The sequence below is a fragment of the Pelodiscus sinensis genome, chromosome 23 (assembly GCF_049634645.1).
Source record: "Pelodiscus sinensis isolate JC-2024 chromosome 23, ASM4963464v1, whole genome shotgun sequence".
NCBI classification, from domain to species: domain Eukaryota; kingdom Metazoa; phylum Chordata; order Testudines; family Trionychidae; genus Pelodiscus; species Pelodiscus sinensis.
Genome location: NC_134733.1, coordinates 4,212,629 through 4,231,138, shown reverse-complemented (window position 1 = coordinate 4,231,138; position 18,510 = coordinate 4,212,629). Strand labels below are relative to the sequence as shown.

Here is an 18,510-nt window from a genome sequence, read left to right as displayed (position 1 = left end):
GCCTGATGCGTCTCACTGCCAGGATGCTCCCGGCTCCGGGCAGCCCCAGGGCCCCTTCTCCAGTCAGGGCCTGCCCCCGGCAGCAGGGCCTCCCCAGCCCGATGCAGCCCCGTTAGCCTGGCGCCCGGGGCAGGGCTGAGTGTGAGCTCTGCAATCGCACGGCAATGCGGCTCGATCCGTGCCAAGCTCAGCGCTGTTCCACCGGGGGCGAACCTGGCCCAGCCTCCAGCGCCCCCTCCAGACACCCGCAGCTCGCACTGGTGGCTCCGTGCCGTATCGGGCTCAGGCGCACGTGCCCTGTTGCAGCCCCAGATGCAGGGCAGAGCAGAGGGGCCGGGCTGCCTCTCGGGGGGCCCCACCGGAGCTGCAATGTGCAGTCCGCCGGCGGCCGTGGGGCAGCAAGTCCTCACTGGCGCTGCAGGGCCAGCCACGCGCCGAGGGTCACGGGGGCAGAGCTCAGCCCTCGGCTGGCTGGATTTAGCAGTCCCACGCCGAGGCCTAGCTACCGGGGCTCACGGGGGAAGGCAGCTCCTCTCTCTGCAAGGGGATCTCGGTGCAGGGCGTCCTTTGCCCACCAGCACCACGTCAGCCACGACCCCGATTCTCGGGAGCTGAGATCAGCGCAGGCCGCTGGGAACGGGGCCCTGCACCCAGTGACCTCGGACAAAGCAAGTTCCCGGTGCTGAGAGACTCCGCAGCAGGACATCGTGCTCCGGGCAGGGGTGTGAATGTGCCAGGCCGTCGGCTGCCGCGTAGGGTCACCGCACAGCTGGGTTTTCCCGGACACGCCCTCGTTTTCACTTCCTGAATCCTCGGCCGGACGGCTTTTTTAAATGGCAATAATGTCTGGGGAGGGGGCAGGGCACATGCCTGTTAAATGCAATGCTTGGAGCCGCGCGCCCGGACGTTAACAGCTGCTCTGCGCACGCGCCCGGGTGCTGAGGGAAAAGCGCACGGCTGCAAGGGCAGCGGCTCCGGAGCGACCCAGGGCAGGTCCGATGTGGGGGGGCGGGTTGGCTCTTCCCACAGAGTCACCACATTACCCTCCGCCCCATACATTATGTCCCCGGCTCTGCAGGAGGGGTGGGGCATTGGGTTAGAGCGGGGGGGCTGTTGTGGGGCTGCAGTGCGGGCTGGTCTCTAAGAGTCGCACCCTGCCTCTCGCGGGCGGCAGGTGGACTGGGGCAATCCAGGAGCTCAGGCCCAACCTGCCGTGGGCTCCAATGCCCCAACGTGCCCCTCCCCCGGGTTGGGTGTGGGTCAGGGGTCATCCCCACCCCACAGGGGGCCATGGCCAGGCAGGCCGACGCCTCCGGACTGCTTCCTGCCCGGCAGCTGGCCCCTGAACAGGCAGGGGGACCCAGGCCTGCTGTTCCTCTTGCGGCAGGCTGGGGACCCCGTCTCCCTGGCCTGCTGCCCCACTGGTGCAGAGAGCCCTGTCTGGGTGCCCTGTGGAAGGGAGGCAGCCTAGCAGGGTCCCCGAACCCTGACCCCGTTGATTGCCGAGGGGCTCCAGCCCTGGAGGCGCATTGCCGGCGTACTCGCCCCTGTGCTCAGGCCTGCGTCGGCGGGATCCGGCTTTGGGCTAAGCCTGGCCCATCTCGCCCAGCACCCCACTGAGCCGGATCCCTCATGTCCCTGGGCAGCATGGGCCGGACCAAGGCTGATGTGCTGGAGGTGGGGGCTGGGGCCTGCCACCCCCCTGCTATTGCTGATCTGTGCAGGCGGTGACAGGCCGGGTGTAGGGAGAGGGGGTCAGCCCCTTCCCAGCCCTGGGGCATCCCAGACACTGGTGCCGACGTTCTTTTGTCGGTGTTCCGTGGGCACCACCTGCTGGACAACCAGCCAGTTTGTCTCACTGGGTCCAAGCCGGGCGCCCGCGTTTCCTGCTGTGCTCGGGACAGGGAAGAACAGTGGGGCTGCCGGCAAACGCCAGCTCTGAGAGCTGCTGGAGGAGCCGTGCTCCCGCCTGTACAACAGCGCTGGGCGTCCCCAGCCAGGCTGTAACGTCGTGAGATGTGGAGACAGGTGTTTGCAGGGCCCGGGAGAGCTGCATGGGGAACGGCCGGCTCGCCAAAACGTGGCAAATCTCTTGAGATGTCCAGAGCGGTTAGCTGCAGGGCTGGGCAGCAGCTGGTCTGTGTCGGTGCCAAGGACATACGGAAAGGAAGACAGAAGGCCCGGAGGCCAGCTGTGGGCTGCTAGCTGAGAGACTGAAATCCAGCACCTCCGGTTCCGGGATGCTTCCGGTTCCACGCAGAGGACCAGGTAGGCAGGCAGAGCTGCAGGATTCCATTGCATGGATGCGACGATGGTGTAGGGAGAAGGGGGTGAGATTATTAGGAACTGGGAAGCTTTTAGGATTGGGGGAGCCTTTGCAGGAAGGATGGGTTCCCCCTAAACCAACGTGGAACTAGGTTGTTGGCATGTAAATTAAAAAGGTCCTAGAGCAGTTTTTAAATGAAGTGCTGGGGGGAAGCCGAAGGGTACGGAGGAGCATGGGGTCCGGACAGAGGCCTTCCTTACGGGAGGGTCTATTGATGGGGATCCTCCGCATCCGAGTCAGGAGGGGAGGATGGAAGACGATCAAATACGGGTCGGATCTGATGAGAAACAGCCAATGAAAAAGTCCCGTCCCCTCCTGTCATGGAACGGCAGCCAGCTAAGACGTGCCAAACGTTGTAAGTGCTTCTGTGCAAATGCTACACGTCGCCACAAGAAGATGGTGAAGCAGAGGGCCTCGTAGTGAATGAGGACATGGCTATACCAGGCATCACAGAAGCGTGGAGGAATGAGGATAATCCAAAGGACAGTCACACCGGGGTACCTGTCCTATCGGAAAGGCAGGTTGTGCTGCTGGGCATGGCTCTATAAGTGACAGGATGTGTAGAATCAAATGAAGTAAAAATCTTCAACGCACCAAACTGTCCCACAGACTCTATGGATAGCGAGTCCACGCTCTTGTAATAAGAACGTAGCAGCTGGGATCTACGACCAACCATCTGACCAGGACGGCGTCAGTGACTGTGGAATGTTCAGGGACATTAGAGAGGCTATAAACATGTTTTTTAAATAAATCAATAATAGTAATGGAGGATTTCAGCTACCCCCACATTGACTGGGCATGTGATGGGATTCAGAGGGAAAGTTTCCTGACACCATAAGTGACAATGTTTTCAAGCAACTATTTCTGGAACCTACAAGGGGAGAGTCAATTCTTGATTTAGTCCTAAGTGGTCTGAGAGGTGAATACAGCTGGCCCGCTTAGTAACAGTGACCTTAATATAATCGAATTTAACATCCCTGTGGGGAGAGACATGTCAAAGAAGCCCACCAAAGTAGCCTTTAACGTCAGAAAGGGGAACTACAGGCAGTCCCCGGGTTACATGGATCCGACTTACATCGGATCCCTACTTACAAACAGGGTGAGGCAACCCTGCACTAGCTGCTTCCCCCCAGCAGACCAGGGAGATGCGAAGCTAGCGCCCCCCCCCCCCCCCCAGCAGACCAGGGAGACACGGAGCGGCTTTTCTCAGCAGACACCTCAGCTTGAGAATAAAGGACTGAGGGAAGTGAGGTGTGGGAGAATAAAACTGAGCTCTGGAGAAATGTTTGGCTAGAGTTTCCCCAACAAAATGTACCAGTTCCGACTTACATACAAATTCAACTTAAGAACAAACCTACAGTCCCTATCTTGTACGTAACCCGGGGACTGCCTGTACATTAACAATGAGGAAGCTAGTTACACAAAAATTAAATAGCATGGTTCCCAAAGTGAAATGCCTGAAAGCTGCAAGGTTTTTTAAAACATCATCATAAAGGCTCATCTTAAACGTATCCCCCAAATTAAAAACCAGAGGATCAAAAGAGTGCCACCATAGCTAAACAACCAAGTAACAGAAATAGTGAGAGACAAACAGGCATCCTTCAAAAAGTGGAAGTTAAATCCTGGAGAGGAAAATAGAAAGGAACAAAGTCTGGCAAGTGAAGTATAAAAACACAATTAGGAAGGTCAAAGAACGTGAAGAACCCCTAGCCAAAGACTCAAAGAGTAATACTAAAAAATGTTTAAGTACATCAGCAGCAGGAACCCGACTAAAAACCAGTGGGGCCACTCGATGATCGAGATCCTACAGGAGCGCTCAAGGCCATTGTGGAAAAACTAAATGAATTCTTTGCATCTCTCCTCATAGCAGAGGATGTGAGGGAAGTTCCCACATCGGAGCCATTTTTTTTAGGTGACAGATGAGGAGCTGACCCAGGTTGAGTTATCATCAGAGGAGGCTTTGGAACAAATCGATAAATTAATCAGTAACATGTCACCAATCCCCAGGGCTGGCTTGAGCCATTCCTGTGTCCCGGGCAGCGGGCACGCGACGCATGCGTGGCTCTACCCCCAGGCGCACGATGCATACACGGTCCCGCCCCCCAGCACGCTGCGCACCTTACAGCTGCCATCAGGCGCTCCCATAGGTTGGCGCCCCAGGCAGCTGCCCAGCTAGCCCCCGCTTGATCCAGCCCTGCCAATCCCAGATGGCATTGGAACTCAAATATTAAATTACTGAACTGTCCTAAGTAACCCGTCCTTCACATGAGCTTCTGTACCAGATGACTGGAGGCTAGCTAATATGAGGCCAATTTTTTTTAAAGGCTCCAGCGGGGATCCCAGCAATTACAGGCTAAGTCTGAAGCCTGCTCCGCACACTAGGCATTTCGGTCAAACTTAGCCTCATTAGGTCAATTTTCTGAAAAATGAGTCCATATCACCAAGCCTGTTCCACCAACTTTAAGGGACGTTAAAGTCGATTTCGGTACTCCTGCTTTTCACGAGGAGTAAAGGTAAATTCAGTCTTGCATGGTCGACTCTGTGCATAGTGCTGATGCAGTGCTGGGAAAGCTGATATTCCTGACCTCAGAAAGTGTCCCATAGTGCCGCAGTTTGACCACTTTGGCCAGGACTTTCTATTCTGCTGCTCTCCACAAGCACGGGAAAAGCCCTGGGAAAACGTGAATTTCATTTCCCACGTGGCGAGCAAACCTCACAGCTGCTGACCATGAATTGTAAATGGCATGCACCTTCAACTTTACTAATTCATGTGCTAAAAAATTGACCTTAACAAATTCAGCCATATCTTGTAGTGTAGATCATAGAATCATAGAATGATAGGACTGGAAGGGACCTCGAGAGGTCATCGAGTCCAGCCCCCTGCCCTCAAGGCAGGACCAAGCTCCGTCTACACCATCCCTGACAGATGTCTATCTAACCTGTTCTTAAATATCTCCAGAGAGGGAGATTCCACCACCTCCCTTGGCAATTTATTCCAGATGAGGCCTAACTTCAGTTCCAGGCGGTTTGGTTGAAACAATAGGAAAGAAGAGAATTATAGACGAACATGATTTGTTAGTGGAAGAGTCAACGTGGTTTTTATAAAAGAAAATCGTGTGTCACCGATCTTTGGGAATTCTTTGAATGCTTAGGGTACGTCTACACTACAACGTTAATTCGAACTAAGCTAATTCGAACTAACGGATCCAGACTAAAAAACTAGTTCGAATTAGCGTTTTGCTAATTCGAACTAGCATGTCCACACAGAGTGGACCCTGAACCAGGCTTAAGGATGGCCGGAAGCAGTGCCGGCAGGGCATCAGAGGAGGACTTAGAGCGTGGAGATGCTGTGTCAGGCTAGCCGAGGGCTGTGCTTAAAGGGTCCCGACCCCCACCCCGGACAGACAGTTCTCAGGGGTGCCCCGCTTGCAAAGCAGTCCTGGCTTGGATTGCCCGGAGTACCCACACTGGGCACATCACAGCACTCAGCCATCAGCCCGGCTGCACTTGCCGCAGGCTGCCATCTGGGGAGAGGGGGAAATTGGGGGGCTGCAGGAGAGCTTCCACCCCAAAAGCCCGCAGAGCCAGCCCAGTCCTCCCCATCAGGGGCGCGTACCCCATTCCTCCCTCACCTCCTTCCACTTACCCTTCCCTAGCCCCTCTTCTTGATGTACAAAATAAAGGACAATTGTGTTCAAAAATGGAATCTGTCTTTATTGAACAAAATTGGGGGAGACTGGGAAAAGGAGGTGGGAGAGGGGAAGAGAGAGGCTGGGAGAGGGGAGGGCAACTAAAATGATCAGGGGTTGGGAACAGGTCCCATATGAAGAGAGGCTAAAGAGACTGGGACTGTTCAGCATAGAAAAGAGGAGACGGAGGGGGGACAGGATAGAGGTCTCTAAAAGCAGGGGTTGGGTGGAGAGGGTGCATACAGAAAAGTTCTTCATGAGTTCCCATAAAGAAGGACTAGAGGACACCAAAGGAAAGGAATGGGTAGCAGGCTTCAAACTAGTAACAGAAAGTTGTTCTTCACAAAGCAAAGAGTCAACCTGTGGAACTCCTTGCTGCAGGAGGCTGTGAAGGCTACAACTAGAACAGAGTTGAAAGGGAAGTGAGATCAAGTCATGGAGGTTGGGTCCATGGAGTGCTATTAGCCAGGGGGTAGGAGTGGTGTCCCTGCCCAAAGTTTGTGGAAGGCTGGAGAGGGATGGCATGAGACAAATGGCTTGGTCACTGTCTTCGGTCCATCCCCTCCAGGGTCCCTAGGGTTGGCCGCTTTCAGCAGACAGGCTACTGGGCTAGATGGACTTTTGCTCTGACCCAGGACGGCCATTGTAAGCTCAGGGCTCAGGGTCGGGGGTCTCAGTGGACCCCCTTGATTCTCTTGCACACCTGCTCCTGGGTGGCCAGGCTGGCAGCTCTCCTGCCCTAGCCAGCCACTTTCCTGTGCCTAGTGCGGAGGTCGTGGACGAGGTCCACGATGTCCACACTAGCCCAGGCGGGTGCCCGCCTCTTGCGGTCCCGGGCAAGCTCCCGGGAGCCACCAGCCTGGTCCCGGGAAGAGGGGGTGGGCTGGGGGACATCGGGTGGGTGGCTCGAGCCGTGCCAGGTGCAGGGTCTGCTGGCTGGGTGCTGGCAGGCTTGCACCTGGCACGGGCATCGTAGCCAGCCCGTGCCCCTTTAAGGGGTCCGGGGCCGGGAGGGGGGCAATCAAGTTTCCCTGGTGTTGGCCAGAGTGGCCACCAGGGAAAGCTGGGGAGGGCTAGCCTCCCACTAGTTCGAATTAAGGGGCTACACAGCCCTTAATTCGAACTAGTAAATTCGAACTAGGCTTAATCCTCGTGGAATGAGGTTTACCTAGTTCGAACTAAGCGCTCCGCTAGTTTGAATTAAATTCGAACTAACGGAGCGCTAGTGCAGCGCCTATGAAAGTTAGTTCGAACTAACGTCCGTTAGTTCGAACTAACTTTGTAGTGTAGACATACCCTTAGAGATTCAGAACAACTTCCATATGAGGAGAGATTTTAAAAGACTGGGACTTCTCAGCTTGGAAAAGAGATGACTAGGGGGGAGATGATAGAGGTCTATAAAATCATGACTGGTCCGAAGAACGGGAATAGGGGAATGTTATTTACTCCTTCCCAAAACACCAGACCTAGAGGTCACCCCATGAAGTCAGTAAGTAGCGGGTGTAAAACAGACAAAAGAAGTGTTTCTGCACCCAACGCACGGCCGGCCTGCAGACGAGGTTATGAACTTTAAGGGTATGTCTACACTAGCCCCGTAGTCCAGGAGGAATTACAGCTAATTCGAGTTAGGGCTTTACTTTCGAACTCCCATTTCACTGCCGCAGGTAGACACGGGCAGTTATTCCAGGCTAGTCAATTTCCAAAAATGGCGACCGCCCGGGAACATGCTAACGAAGAGCGGGATATTTAAATCCCGGGCTTCATTTGCAATTTCGGTCGCCTGCATTAGCCTCCCTAGTTCAAACTAGGGGGCTAGTGTAGACGTGCCCTGACATAGTTTAAAACAGAACTAGTTAAACTCACGGGGGCTGGGCCCATCAGTGGCTAGTCACCAAAGGGCAGGGATGTCCCCCATCTCTGGGCAGGGATGTCCCCCAGGCTCCGGGTGTCTGTAGCCTCTGCAGGGCACTGGGGAGATGGCCCATGGGTCTGACCCAGCGGCGCCGCTCTGATAACCCGTGAGCCGTGGCTGCGAGCCAGAGCTAGCCTGAGAGAGTCCCATTGGGCCTTGCTGGGCTGGCCTCTGTGCGAGCCCTAAAACCCGAGCGCTGGTGGATTTACCTGCCTTGCAGGGCGACAAGCCGGGATTAATCTGCCCATTGTCACGTGGTTTGCCGCAGGAGTCGGGGGCAGGGGGCGGTGGAAAGTGACCCCAGCTTGCCGTGCCCTAGGCAGGGCCTGCACACGGCCCTACTGCCCGGCCACAATGCAAAGCTCTTTGCCCCTCACAGGGCTGGGAGCTGGGGCTGAAGGCACCCTCTGGGCTGGGGGGACTGGAACCCCTCCACCGCAGGCGCCAAGCCCCTCTCAATTCCCTCCCCCCTCCGGGGATGCCAGCCCCACGGCGCTCACGCAGACATCACAGGCACAGGCTTCCTGTTCACAACTGGTTTATTGGCTGCCTGGGAACGTCTCCCTGCGATGCGGCTCTTCGGCCCCTCACGCGTGGTTAGCCATGGTCTGAAAGGAAAGCGAGCCCGGGGGTCAGGGGAGGACTCACAGACGGCTGCAGGAGCCGTGTCCTCGGGGCTTCTGACGCCCTTTGCACGTGCAACGTGCTGCCCCGAGCGGCTTCCCCGGGGGCCCTGCGGATCGGAGCTCACCCCCCGACACCTCCCGCAGCGCCTCAGCTGCCAGGGCAGCCACAGCAGCTTGTCAGCCTGCGCTACTAGGCCAGTGGCTTAGGAGCACTTTCTTGAGAGCTGCCCACCGCCCTGTCCACACTCCATACCCCTCAGCCCTGGCCCGGAGCCCCTTCCATGCCCCTTCCATACCCCTCAGCCCCGCCCCGGAGCCCCTTCCATACCCCTCAGCCCCGCCCCGGAGCCCCTTCCATACCCCTCAGCCCCGGCCTGGAGCCCCTTCCATACCCCCCAGCCCCGCCCCGGAGCCCCTTCCATACCCCTCAGCCCCGGCCCGGAGCCCCTTCCATACCCCCCAGCCCCGCCCCGGAGCCCCTTCCATACCCCTCAGCCCCAGCCTGGAGCCCCTTCCATACCCCTCAGCCCCGGCCTGGAGCCCCTTCCATGCCCCCCAGCCCCGCCCCGGAGCCCCTTCCATACCCCTCAGCCCCGGCCCGGAGCCCCTTCCATGCCCCCCAGCCCCGCCCCGGAGCCCCTTCCATACCCCTCAGCCCCGCCCCGGAGCCCCTTCCATACCCCTCAGCCCCGGCCCGGAGCCCCTTCCATGCCCCCCAGCCCCGCCCCGGAGCCCCTTCCATACCCCTCAGCCCCGGCCCGGAGCCCCTTCCATACCCCTCAGCCCCGGCCCGGAGCCCCTTCCATGCCCCCCAGCCCCGCCCCGGAGCCCCTTCCATACCCCTCAGCCCTGGCCTGGAGCCCCTTCCATACCCCTCAGCCCCGCCCCGGAGCCCCTTCCATGCCCCCCAGCCCCGCCCCGGAGCCCCTTCCATACCCCTCAGCCCTGGCCTGGAGCCCCTTCCATACCCCTCAGCCCCGCCCCGGAGCCCCTTCCATACCCCCCAGCCCCGCCCCGGAGCCCCTTCCATACCCCCCAGCCCCGCCCCGGAGCCCCTTCCATACCCCTCAGCCCCGGCCCGGAGCCCCTTCCATGCCCCCCAGCCCCGGCCCAGAGCCCCCTTCCATACCCCCCAGCCCCGCCCCGGAGCCCCCTTCCATGCCCCCCAGCCCCGCCCCGGAGCCCCCTTCCATACCCCCCAGCCCCGGCCCAGAGCCCCCTTCCATACCCCTCAGCCCTGCCCCGGAGCCCCCTTCCATACCCCTCAGCCCCAGCCCAGAGCCCCCTTCCACATCCCTCAGCCCCGGCCCAGAGCCCCCTTCCATACCCCTCAGCCACGCCCCAGAGCCCCCTTCCATACCCCTCAGCCCCGCCCCGGAGCCCCCTTCCATACCCCCCAGCCCCGGCCCAGAGCCCCTTTCCATACCCCCCAGCCCCGCCCCGGAGCCCCCTTCCATACCCCTCAGCCCCAGCCCAGAGCCCCCTTCCATACCCCTCAGCCCCGCCCCGGAGCCCCCTTCCATACCCCTCAGCCCCGGCCTGGAGCCCCCTTCCATACCCCCCAGCCCCGGCCCGGAGCCCCCTTCCATGCCCCCCAGCCCCGGCCCGGAGCCCCCTTCCATGTCCCCCAGCCCCGGCCCGGAGCCCCCTTCCATACCCCTCAGCCCCGCCCCAGAGCCCCTTCCATACCCCTCAGCCCCGGCCCGGAGCCCCCTTCCATACCCCTCAGCCCCGGCCCGGAGCCCCTTCCATACCCCCCAGCCCCGGCCCGGAGCCCCCTTCCATACCCCTCAGCCCCGCCCCGGAGCCCCTTCCATACCCCTCAGCCCCGCCCCGGAGCCCCCTTCCATACCCCTCAGCCCCGGCCCGGAGCCCCTTCCATACCCCCCAGCCCCGGCCCGGAGCCCCCTTCCATACCCCTCAGCCCCGCCCCGGAGCCCCTTCCATACCCCCCAGCCCCGGCCCGGAGCCCCTTCCATACCCCTCAGCCCCGCCCCGGAGCCTCCTTCCATACCCCTCAGCCCCGCCCCGGAGCCCCCTTCCATACCCCTCAGCCCCGGCCTGGAGCACCCTTCCATACCCCCCAGCCCCGGCCCGGAGCCCCCTTCCATACCCCCCAGCCCTGGCCCGGAGCCCCCTTCCATACCCTCAGCCCCGGCCCCACTCCAGAGCCTGCACCCTTAGCTGGAGCCCATGTGTCCTCCGGCACCACAACCCCCAGCCCAGCGAAAGAGTGAAGGCGAGGGGAGAATGCAGCCTCTCAACCCCTGCTCCCCCCCTCCAGTCCTTCAGCCGCCTGCCCCAATCTCTCCCCAGTTCTCCCTCTCCCAGTCCTGCAGCCCCCCCCCAACTGGCTCTCTCTGCGGCCAGGCCACGAGTCTCTGTCCCGCGACCCTGGCTCCGGCCGCTTACTCCCTGCTGGGGCTGCTGCCCGGGCCCTGCTCTCAAGGCTGCTGCAGCAGCCTCTCCCCATCCAGCAGGTCCCCCAGAGGCGCCTCCTCCAGGGGCCATGACAGCACAGGGGCCCGGACCCTTCCCCCGACCCCGGTGCGGCCCTGCCCTTTGTGGGACACTGCTGGAGGGGGCCAGGCCTTGGCATGGCTCCCACTCCGCACCAGGCCTCCCCCCGCCGATGCCATCTGCCCTTCTCACAGCTCCACACCAAGGACAAATCCCCGCCAGGGAAACCGAAACTCTAGTGCCCCAGGCCTGCCCTCGCTGGCGCCAGCGTGGCACTCGGCGAGTTGTTCCCCGATCCCTGCTGTAGCTGGAGGGGGAGCCAGGCCCCCGCACTCCCAATCAGCTCTGGGAGGAGCGAGATCCAAACCCGGGATCAGAGCGCACGGTGGCGGCTCAACCACTAGGCCACGCTGCCTCCTCCCAGCACCTCCCTTCTGCCGGCCTGGAGCCCCCGCTCACTGCAGGACAGAGCTCGCAGCCACAGCCAAGGCAGATGTCCTGGAGCCCTGTGTGCATCCTGCTTGCGGCTTTGGGCCACGGGCCCAAGATGCCGACTCCCAGTCCGGCCGAGCTTGTTTGCCTCCGTATCTGCTGTGCCGGAGACCAGCTCCTCCAGGCTCCGGCTCTTCCAGAAACCCCTGGGCAGGCCGGGCTCAGCTGCTCCGCAGTTTGGGCTGTGGCTCTGTTCCCAGCTGCCGGAAGAAGCGAGGCTCCGGGGGGACCCAAAGTGACGTCACCTGCGCCGAGGGGCCCCTGGCTTGGCGTGGATTGCAGGGCAGCTGGCCGTGGGCTCTGGATGGGGCCTGGGGCGCTGATCTCAGTGCGGAGCCCAGGAAGACATGCACAGGCCCCTCCCCACGGTCTGTCAGGGCCCCCTCCCCTTCCACATGCTCTCGGCAACTCTCCCAGCGCCAGCCTGGCCAGCTGATCTCCCCCCCACCCTCCCGTAGCGGACCCCTCCCACCCAGGAGTCTCACCTCTGAGATCCAGTCTTCGAAGGCGGAGACGCGGGTGAAGACGGTGGGTTTCTTCAGGGCGTTGCAGCCACGGGAAGAGACAAAGCTGGCGATGCCGTGCACCTGCCACCTCCCGTCAGAGGCCCGGCAGTTCAGGGGCCCGCCAGAGTCGCCCTGGAAGAGAGCCAGGCCCGTGAGCGCACAGAGCCACGTGCCCAGTCGCTGCCCCCTGCCCGAGGCCAGGGACTCCGGCGGCACCGAGAGGGCAACATGCCAGGGCAGTGGTGTGACCCTGCAGCACAGAGTGGGCCACGCCAGGCCCGGCTTCGCCCCCGCTGGGCAGGGGTGTAGGAGCGTCCCCACGTGGGTGCTTTGCTCAGGCGCCCTGGCTCCCCCAAAGCAAATTGCCAGTTGGTAGCATCTGCCACTGGCTCCGCACTGGTTCCAGCCCCATTGGCTTCTCATCCTGGCCGGGGCCCAGCCGCTGTGCTGGCCGGAGAACCTGCCTGTGGGGCACGAGGGCACGAGGGCGACAGCCCAGGCTGCGGCACCGGTGGGGCCAGGGGGTGTAGGAGCCTCCCTCCCTGCAGAAGGTCCCAGCCCCACAGCTGGCGAGCAGGGGAATGGGGCGGACACGTCACTCCCGGAGCCAGCCTTGCTCAGCTCTTCCCACAGCCTCCACCGGGCAGCTGCCGGCCAAAGGGACCGGCTTACACAGAGGAGGGCTCTGCCTCCCGCCACCTTCCTGCACTGCCTGAGGGGCGGCTCGCTGGGTGCCGCGAAGGCTGCTGACAGCCACGCGTGGGCCCTGGAGAGCTGCGTGGCCACGGCAGGCGCGTGAATGGGACAGCCGGCGCGGCACCGGGGTTGACTCACGTTGCAGCCGGATCGGATGTCCCCGCCCGCGCACACCATGCTCTCCTTGACGGTGCCGCCCCACCAGTCCGCCTGGGAGCAGTGCGCGTAGTCCACCACGGGGAGCAGCGCCTGCTGCAGCTTGTCAGGGAGGGGCCCGCTCGCTGCAAGCAGAAGACACCCCCAATGGCACCAAGCCCAGGGAGCGGGTTCGAGTCCCGTCTCTCCATGTGGGGCTCGATCCCAGGCCGCGCTCAGAGCCCCGGAGCTGCTGAGCATCTCCAGCACCCGGCAGGCCAGAGGCAACGTTCGGCAGCCGGGACTTTCCCGCAGAACCGCAGAGAGCCGAGAGGGCAGGGAGCAGGGAGCAGGGACCCTCCCTCCCCAGCCTGAGGCTGCCCCATGGGTCCCAGCCAGTGCTGCCTGCCTGCTGGAGGGGGATGCCCAGCCAGCCCAGAGGGGAGAGGTGACTGGCCCAGAACTCGCTCGGCAGCTCCCCTGATCCCCCTGGAGCCCCGGCCAGGGGAGGCGCATTGGCAGGGCCTGAGCTGCCCTTCCTCTGTGCAGACTGGCCGCCAGGGCTGGATCTTCGCTGCCTGGCCGGGCGAGCCAGAGGGACAATAGACTCCCAGCCCACGGGGCTGCCCCGGCCCGTTCCCGGCCTGGCACGTACTGTAGAGGCGCCCCCAGCCGGTGACGTAACAGGGATAGTCGTTGGGCAGGACCTGGCCGGGGGGCGGGAGGCAGCCCAGCTGCACGGAGTCGCTGAGCGCCGCGTCCCGGGACAGCTTGAGCAGGGCGACGTCGTTGCTGCGAGAGACGGGGCAGGAGCTCAGTGGCGGCCTCGCGAGGCGCCAGGGACGGGCGCCCAGTGGGGCTGAGGACCGGGCGGCCTGGGGCCTGCGCTCTCGGGGCAGCCTTCCAGGTGGTGCCCCGGGGAGAACACACGTGGGAGCCGTTCTGCTCCGTGCATTGGAGACAGGGCTAAAAACCGGCCCCTGGCACTCCATGTCCATGGCACGGAGCCTGGCAGAGAGAGCCTTGGGGGGCCGCAGTCCTGCTCACTGGTCCCTGCCCCCGGTGGGGGCATCAGACAGCAGACCCGGCCGTGGCAGGCGCAGGCGTGCCCAGGGCCTGCTCCTGTGAGGGGAGCCGCAGGCTGGGGCGTGGGGGCCGGCGTGGCAGATAAAGCCGTTCTGTTCTGCACCCGCTGGCCCGAAGGCTGCAGCCAGAGCACCGCGCCAGGCCCAGCGCCCTCCCATGGGAACGGCTCGGGGGTCATTCTGTGGGGGTTGTCTTTCTCTCCCCGTCCCGCCTCCCCCTGGGAGCCCTGCCATCCCAGGCCTGGCCCGGGCCTGCCTCGACTTACCCACAGGCCACGCAGAAGGAGTTCCAGCCAGGGTGGACAAAGATGTCCTGGGAGTTGACGGGGATGTGCTGCTCCGTGCCCTCGGCTACGCTCCTGTCGTGCTCACCCAGCACCACCTGGTAGGTGCGCGAGGCCCTGGAAGGAGCCCGCGAGAGCCTGTGAGGCGGCAGCCTGGGGGGGCAGCCTGCAGTGCCCCTTGGAGTCTCACCCGCCAGGCAGGAGCTATCACCCTGCTCCCTTGGCAGCCCTCCTGGGCCCCGGACTCTGCCTAGGCCAGCCTGCCGGGCCTGGCCAGACCATGCGGGCGCGGTGGGACAGCCCCCGCCCGGCCCAGCCTCTGCGCGGGTCCCGCTGGGGATCAGGGCGCCCAGGGACCTGCGCTCGCCGAAAGAGGCCGGCTGGGCTGCACCCACTGCAGCGTGTGGGGAGCACGTCCCTGCCGGGCGTTCCTGCCTGGTCTTCTCCCGGTGCTGGGATCCGGAGGGGCCAGCCGCACTAGGCAGCCCTTGAACGGGCCATATCCTGCTCTGCCTTGCCCTGCGGCCAGCACACTGACGCTGGGACACACACACACACACACACACATATATATCACACACACACACACACACACACACACACACACACACACACACACACACACACATATATCACACACACACACACACACACACACACACACATCCCTGGCCAGTTACAGGCTCCTTCTCACTCCGCCCGCTCTGTCTGGGCGTCACCAGGGCTCGGGCCCAGCGCGGGTCCCACTGCCCATCACCTGGGGCGGGACACGTCTGCTGGGAGGTCTCCATGCGAGGGGCAGTTCCCACGCCAGGAGACGGCCCGTCTGTGCAGCTGGGGCCCTGGCACGCCTCCCCAGGACCCCGCGGGCGTCGGCCGCCCCACAGTCTAGGCGCCGGAGGGGAGGAGGCTTACGAGATGCAGTGAGCCGCCGTCATGACCCAGGCGGGCGCGATGAGGGTCCCCCCGCAGGTGTGGCGGAACGCGCCATCCTTCTCGTACTGCAGGGAGATCTGCCAGGACACAAGACAGGGCACCTGCTGGGGAGCGCCAGGGAGCTCCCAATCGAGGAGGCCGTAACCCCTCACGGAGCAGCCGGCGCGGCTCGGGGGCAGCTTTGGCCTGGGCGCAGGGTGATCTGGGAACGGCCCTCACACGCCGGGAGGGGGCCATGGCCCTCCGCCTGCCTGTGCAGCTCCGGGGAGCCGGTGCCGAGGGCCTGACCCGGGTGGACTCTTCAGAAGTGTCCCAGGAGCTGAGGGGAGCCCCCGCCTGGCACCCCCTGCAGAGCCTTGCTCATGCCAGCGGAGGGGCTTCGAAGGGCTCTGCCAACGCACTGCTGCCCCTCCCAGTGAGCTGGGCTTTCCTGCTCCCCCCGTGCCCGCCGGCGCCAGGGGCTGCATGGCGAGTGCCGAGCAGAGAGAGGAAACCCTGCCGAGAGGCCAACAGGCGAGGAATCCCTCGGGCCACAGCAGCCAGCGGGGCCGAGCCTGCTGCGGGACAGGGCCCGGATTCCAGCAAGCCAGGCTCAGCTCTGCTGAGAGGCAGCCCCATAAGCCAAGTGCACCCTGGATCTTGTGCCGGTCGGGCCTTGGGCCGCCCCGCCTGTCAATAGGGGCCATGGAGCCCACACAGGGGACCCCAATAGGCACGAGATGGGAATTTCATGCCCCTCAGACATGGGACCTGCTCCCCCAGATTGTAAGGTCAGTGGGGGCGGGGGAAGGGGGTTGCCTAAGGCCTGCAGGGTGAGGCATTAAACCAGTGGTGAGCACTGCTCCTTTGCCCCAGACACCGGTGCCTGGTAAATACCCCCCCGCCCCCCTTGCTTAGCCCTTGGTGTGCTCAGAGCAACCCTGCAGGTCTCCCCCGCAACCTCCCGTCCTGGGGAGAAGGTCACTGGGTCAAAAATGGAGGGTTCAGTCACTGTTGGGGGGAGGGATTATTTTGGATCAACTCAAAGTGAAGTTTTTTCAGATTTTCGGTAGGGTTGCCAGGTGCCCGGTTTTGAACCAAACAGTCCAGTATTTGAGCAGAAAGTTCGGGAAACAAATTGAGAAAATATTAACGAGAAAATAGAACTGCCTGGTATTTTCTAATTAAGATGTCGTGTCGATTGCGATGGAATGTCAAGTGTGTCCGGTATTTTTGTTGAAACCATCTGGCAACCCTAATTTTCAGGAACTCTAAACAGTTGAAGAAACAACAGCTCGTGAAGCTGTTGGGTCAGGCTAGGACCACGTACCCGCCACAGGTCAAAGGCATTCCTTTTGCTTTAGCATGTTCGCAAAAGTTTCACCACTTTTGTAATAAACTGGAAGCAATTTTGAAAGAGTCACTTCGAACTGGGCTTCGAAACAAAACACCGGGCACGGCAAAGAATCCTAGACTAGACTAGAACACTAGAACTGGAAGGGACCTCGAGAGTGGCAGGACCCAGTACTGTCTAGACCATCCCAGATAGATGTCTGTCTAACCTGCTCTTCAATATCTCCAGAGATGGGGATTCCACAACCTCCCTGGGCAATTTATTCCAGTGTTTAACCACCCTGACAGGCAGGAAGTTTTTCCTAACGTCCAACCTAAACCTCCCTTGCTGCAGTTTAAGCCCATTGCTTCTTGTCCTATCCTCAGAGGCCAAGGAGAACAATTTTTCCCTCTCCTCCCTGTGACAACCTTTTCGATACTTGAAAACCGCTCTCACGTCCCCTTTCAGTCTTCTCTTTTCCAAACCAAAACAAGCCCAATTCCTTCAGCCTGGGGTCCCTCATAGCTCCTGTTCTCTAGACCTTTCATCATTTTTGTTGCTCTTTTCTGGATCTTCTCCAATTTCTCCACATCTTTCTTGAAATGTGGTGCCCAGAACTGGGCACAACACTCCAGGTGAGGCTTAATTGGCGCAGAGGAGGGCGGAAGAATGACTTCTCATGTCTTACTCACAACACTCCTGTTCATGCAGCCCTGAATCATGTTTGCTTTTTTTGCAACAGCATCACACACTTGACTCATATTTAGCTTGTGGCTCACCATGACCCCTAGATCCCTTTCTGCCGAACCCCTCCCAGCTTCACATCATCTGCAAACTTAATAAGCGTCCTCTCTAGGTCATTATCTATATCGTCCATGAAGATATTGAACAGAACTGGTCCCAAAACAGAGCCCTGCAGAACCCCACTTGTTATGCCCTTCTAGCAGGATTGTGAACCGTTAATCACTACTCTCTGAGAACGGTTATCCAGCCAGTTATGCACCCACCTTATAGTAGCCCCATCTAGGTTGTATTTCCCTAGTTTACTGATAAGACATTTTTTCCCCTATTTTTCTGACCAGCCAAATGCACCAAAACCCAACGAGCCTGGGCAAGGTTTCAGACAAACCAAAGCTGAATTTTTAGGGGGAAAGAGAAGGTTTGTCCCTCCCGCCCGAGAGCAGACAGAGCTCACTGGGCCAAGCCTTCTCCCCCCTCGCCGCCTGAAACGGGCTGGATTCACTCACCTGCCAGGGCCAGCTGTGCGGCACGGTGTCCTCTCCATTCACCACCCGGGTGCTGGGGGCGTAGATGGGCGTCCCGCAGCTCAGGGCTGGAGACAGAGCGCTGTGCGTTACACAGCCGGCCAAGGCGCCCGACCCTTCTGCTGTGCACAGGAGGCGGGGCCGGCTCACCCTGGACATCCCCGGTCCCTCCCCCCGTCTTGGAGTTACCAAGGGGCTCCCTAGACCCAGACTCTCTGCATGCGCCTGCCCAGCGTTTCACCCCCTCCAGAGCCAGCCTGTCTCCACATTTACACCACAAGCAGGCCCCAGGGCCGTCCCCACGCCAGCGCCTTGCACAACCTCTGTGGGTCACAGGGTGGCCGGGCAGAGGCCCACGGCGAGTCCTGTGGGCCGCACAAAGCTCTGTGCAGGGGGCCGAGCGGAGAGCCACTCATCTTACCACCAGCTGCAAGCAGAACGGGGATCAGCAGCCTCAGCATCTTGGCCAGAAGAGTCCCAGGGGCTCAGCCAGGGCCCTTTAATACCCCTCTCTATCAGGGGCTGCGGGAAAGGGCGGCGCCGAAGGGCTGCGGGAGCAGGTGTTGCAACGCCCTGTGTCCCGGTGCAAGGTCACACCGAGGGAACGGGCCCATCCCGCGCCTGCCCGGCCTTGGGCGGATTGGGACGTGGCCAGGCGCAGCCCACAGCCTCGCTCAGCAAACGGGCTGGTCGCATGCTGGGGAGGGAGGGTGGCCTCCCTGCGGGAGAGCGGGGCTGGGCCCTGGCGCGGGTCACGCCTGGGGGCTGGGGGAATGGAGACCATCC

General features: G+C 61.7%; 1 protein-coding gene across 1 annotated transcript; it reads right to left on the bottom strand.

Annotated features, from left to right (window-relative positions):
- Positions 1 to 8,448: 8,448 nt before the first annotated feature.
- On the bottom strand, positions 8,449 to 18,239 carry LOC106732719 (proproteinase E-like). Its single transcript, XM_075906386.1, has 8 exons — positions 18,146 to 18,239; positions 17,707 to 17,792; positions 15,127 to 15,224; positions 14,194 to 14,328; positions 13,498 to 13,634; positions 12,846 to 12,988; positions 11,991 to 12,143; positions 8,449 to 8,535 (listed from the first exon to the last, which is right to left on the bottom strand). The coding sequence occupies exons 1-8, from the start codon at positions 18,183 to 18,185 to the stop codon at positions 8,515 to 8,517; spliced, it is 813 nt and encodes a 270-aa protein (XP_075762501.1). The 5' UTR covers positions 18,186 to 18,239; the 3' UTR covers positions 8,449 to 8,514.
- Between the last annotated feature and the right edge of the window lie 271 nt (positions 18,240 to 18,510).

Bases quoted from the DNA above. Each gene is read 5' to 3' on its own strand.
- LOC106732719 (XM_075906386.1), bottom strand. From the start codon at position 18,185: ATGCTGAGGCTGCTGATCCCCGTTCTGCTTGCAGCTGGTG. The intron at 15,225-17,706 runs GTGAGTGAATCC...GTGTCCTGGCAG, and splicing joins CGCACAGCTGGCCCTGGCAG to ATCTCCCTGCAGTACGAGAA. The intron at 13,635-14,193 runs GTAAGTCGAGGC...CGTCTCTCGCAG, and splicing joins TCCTTCTGCGTGGCCTGTGG to CAACGACGTCGCCCTGCTCA.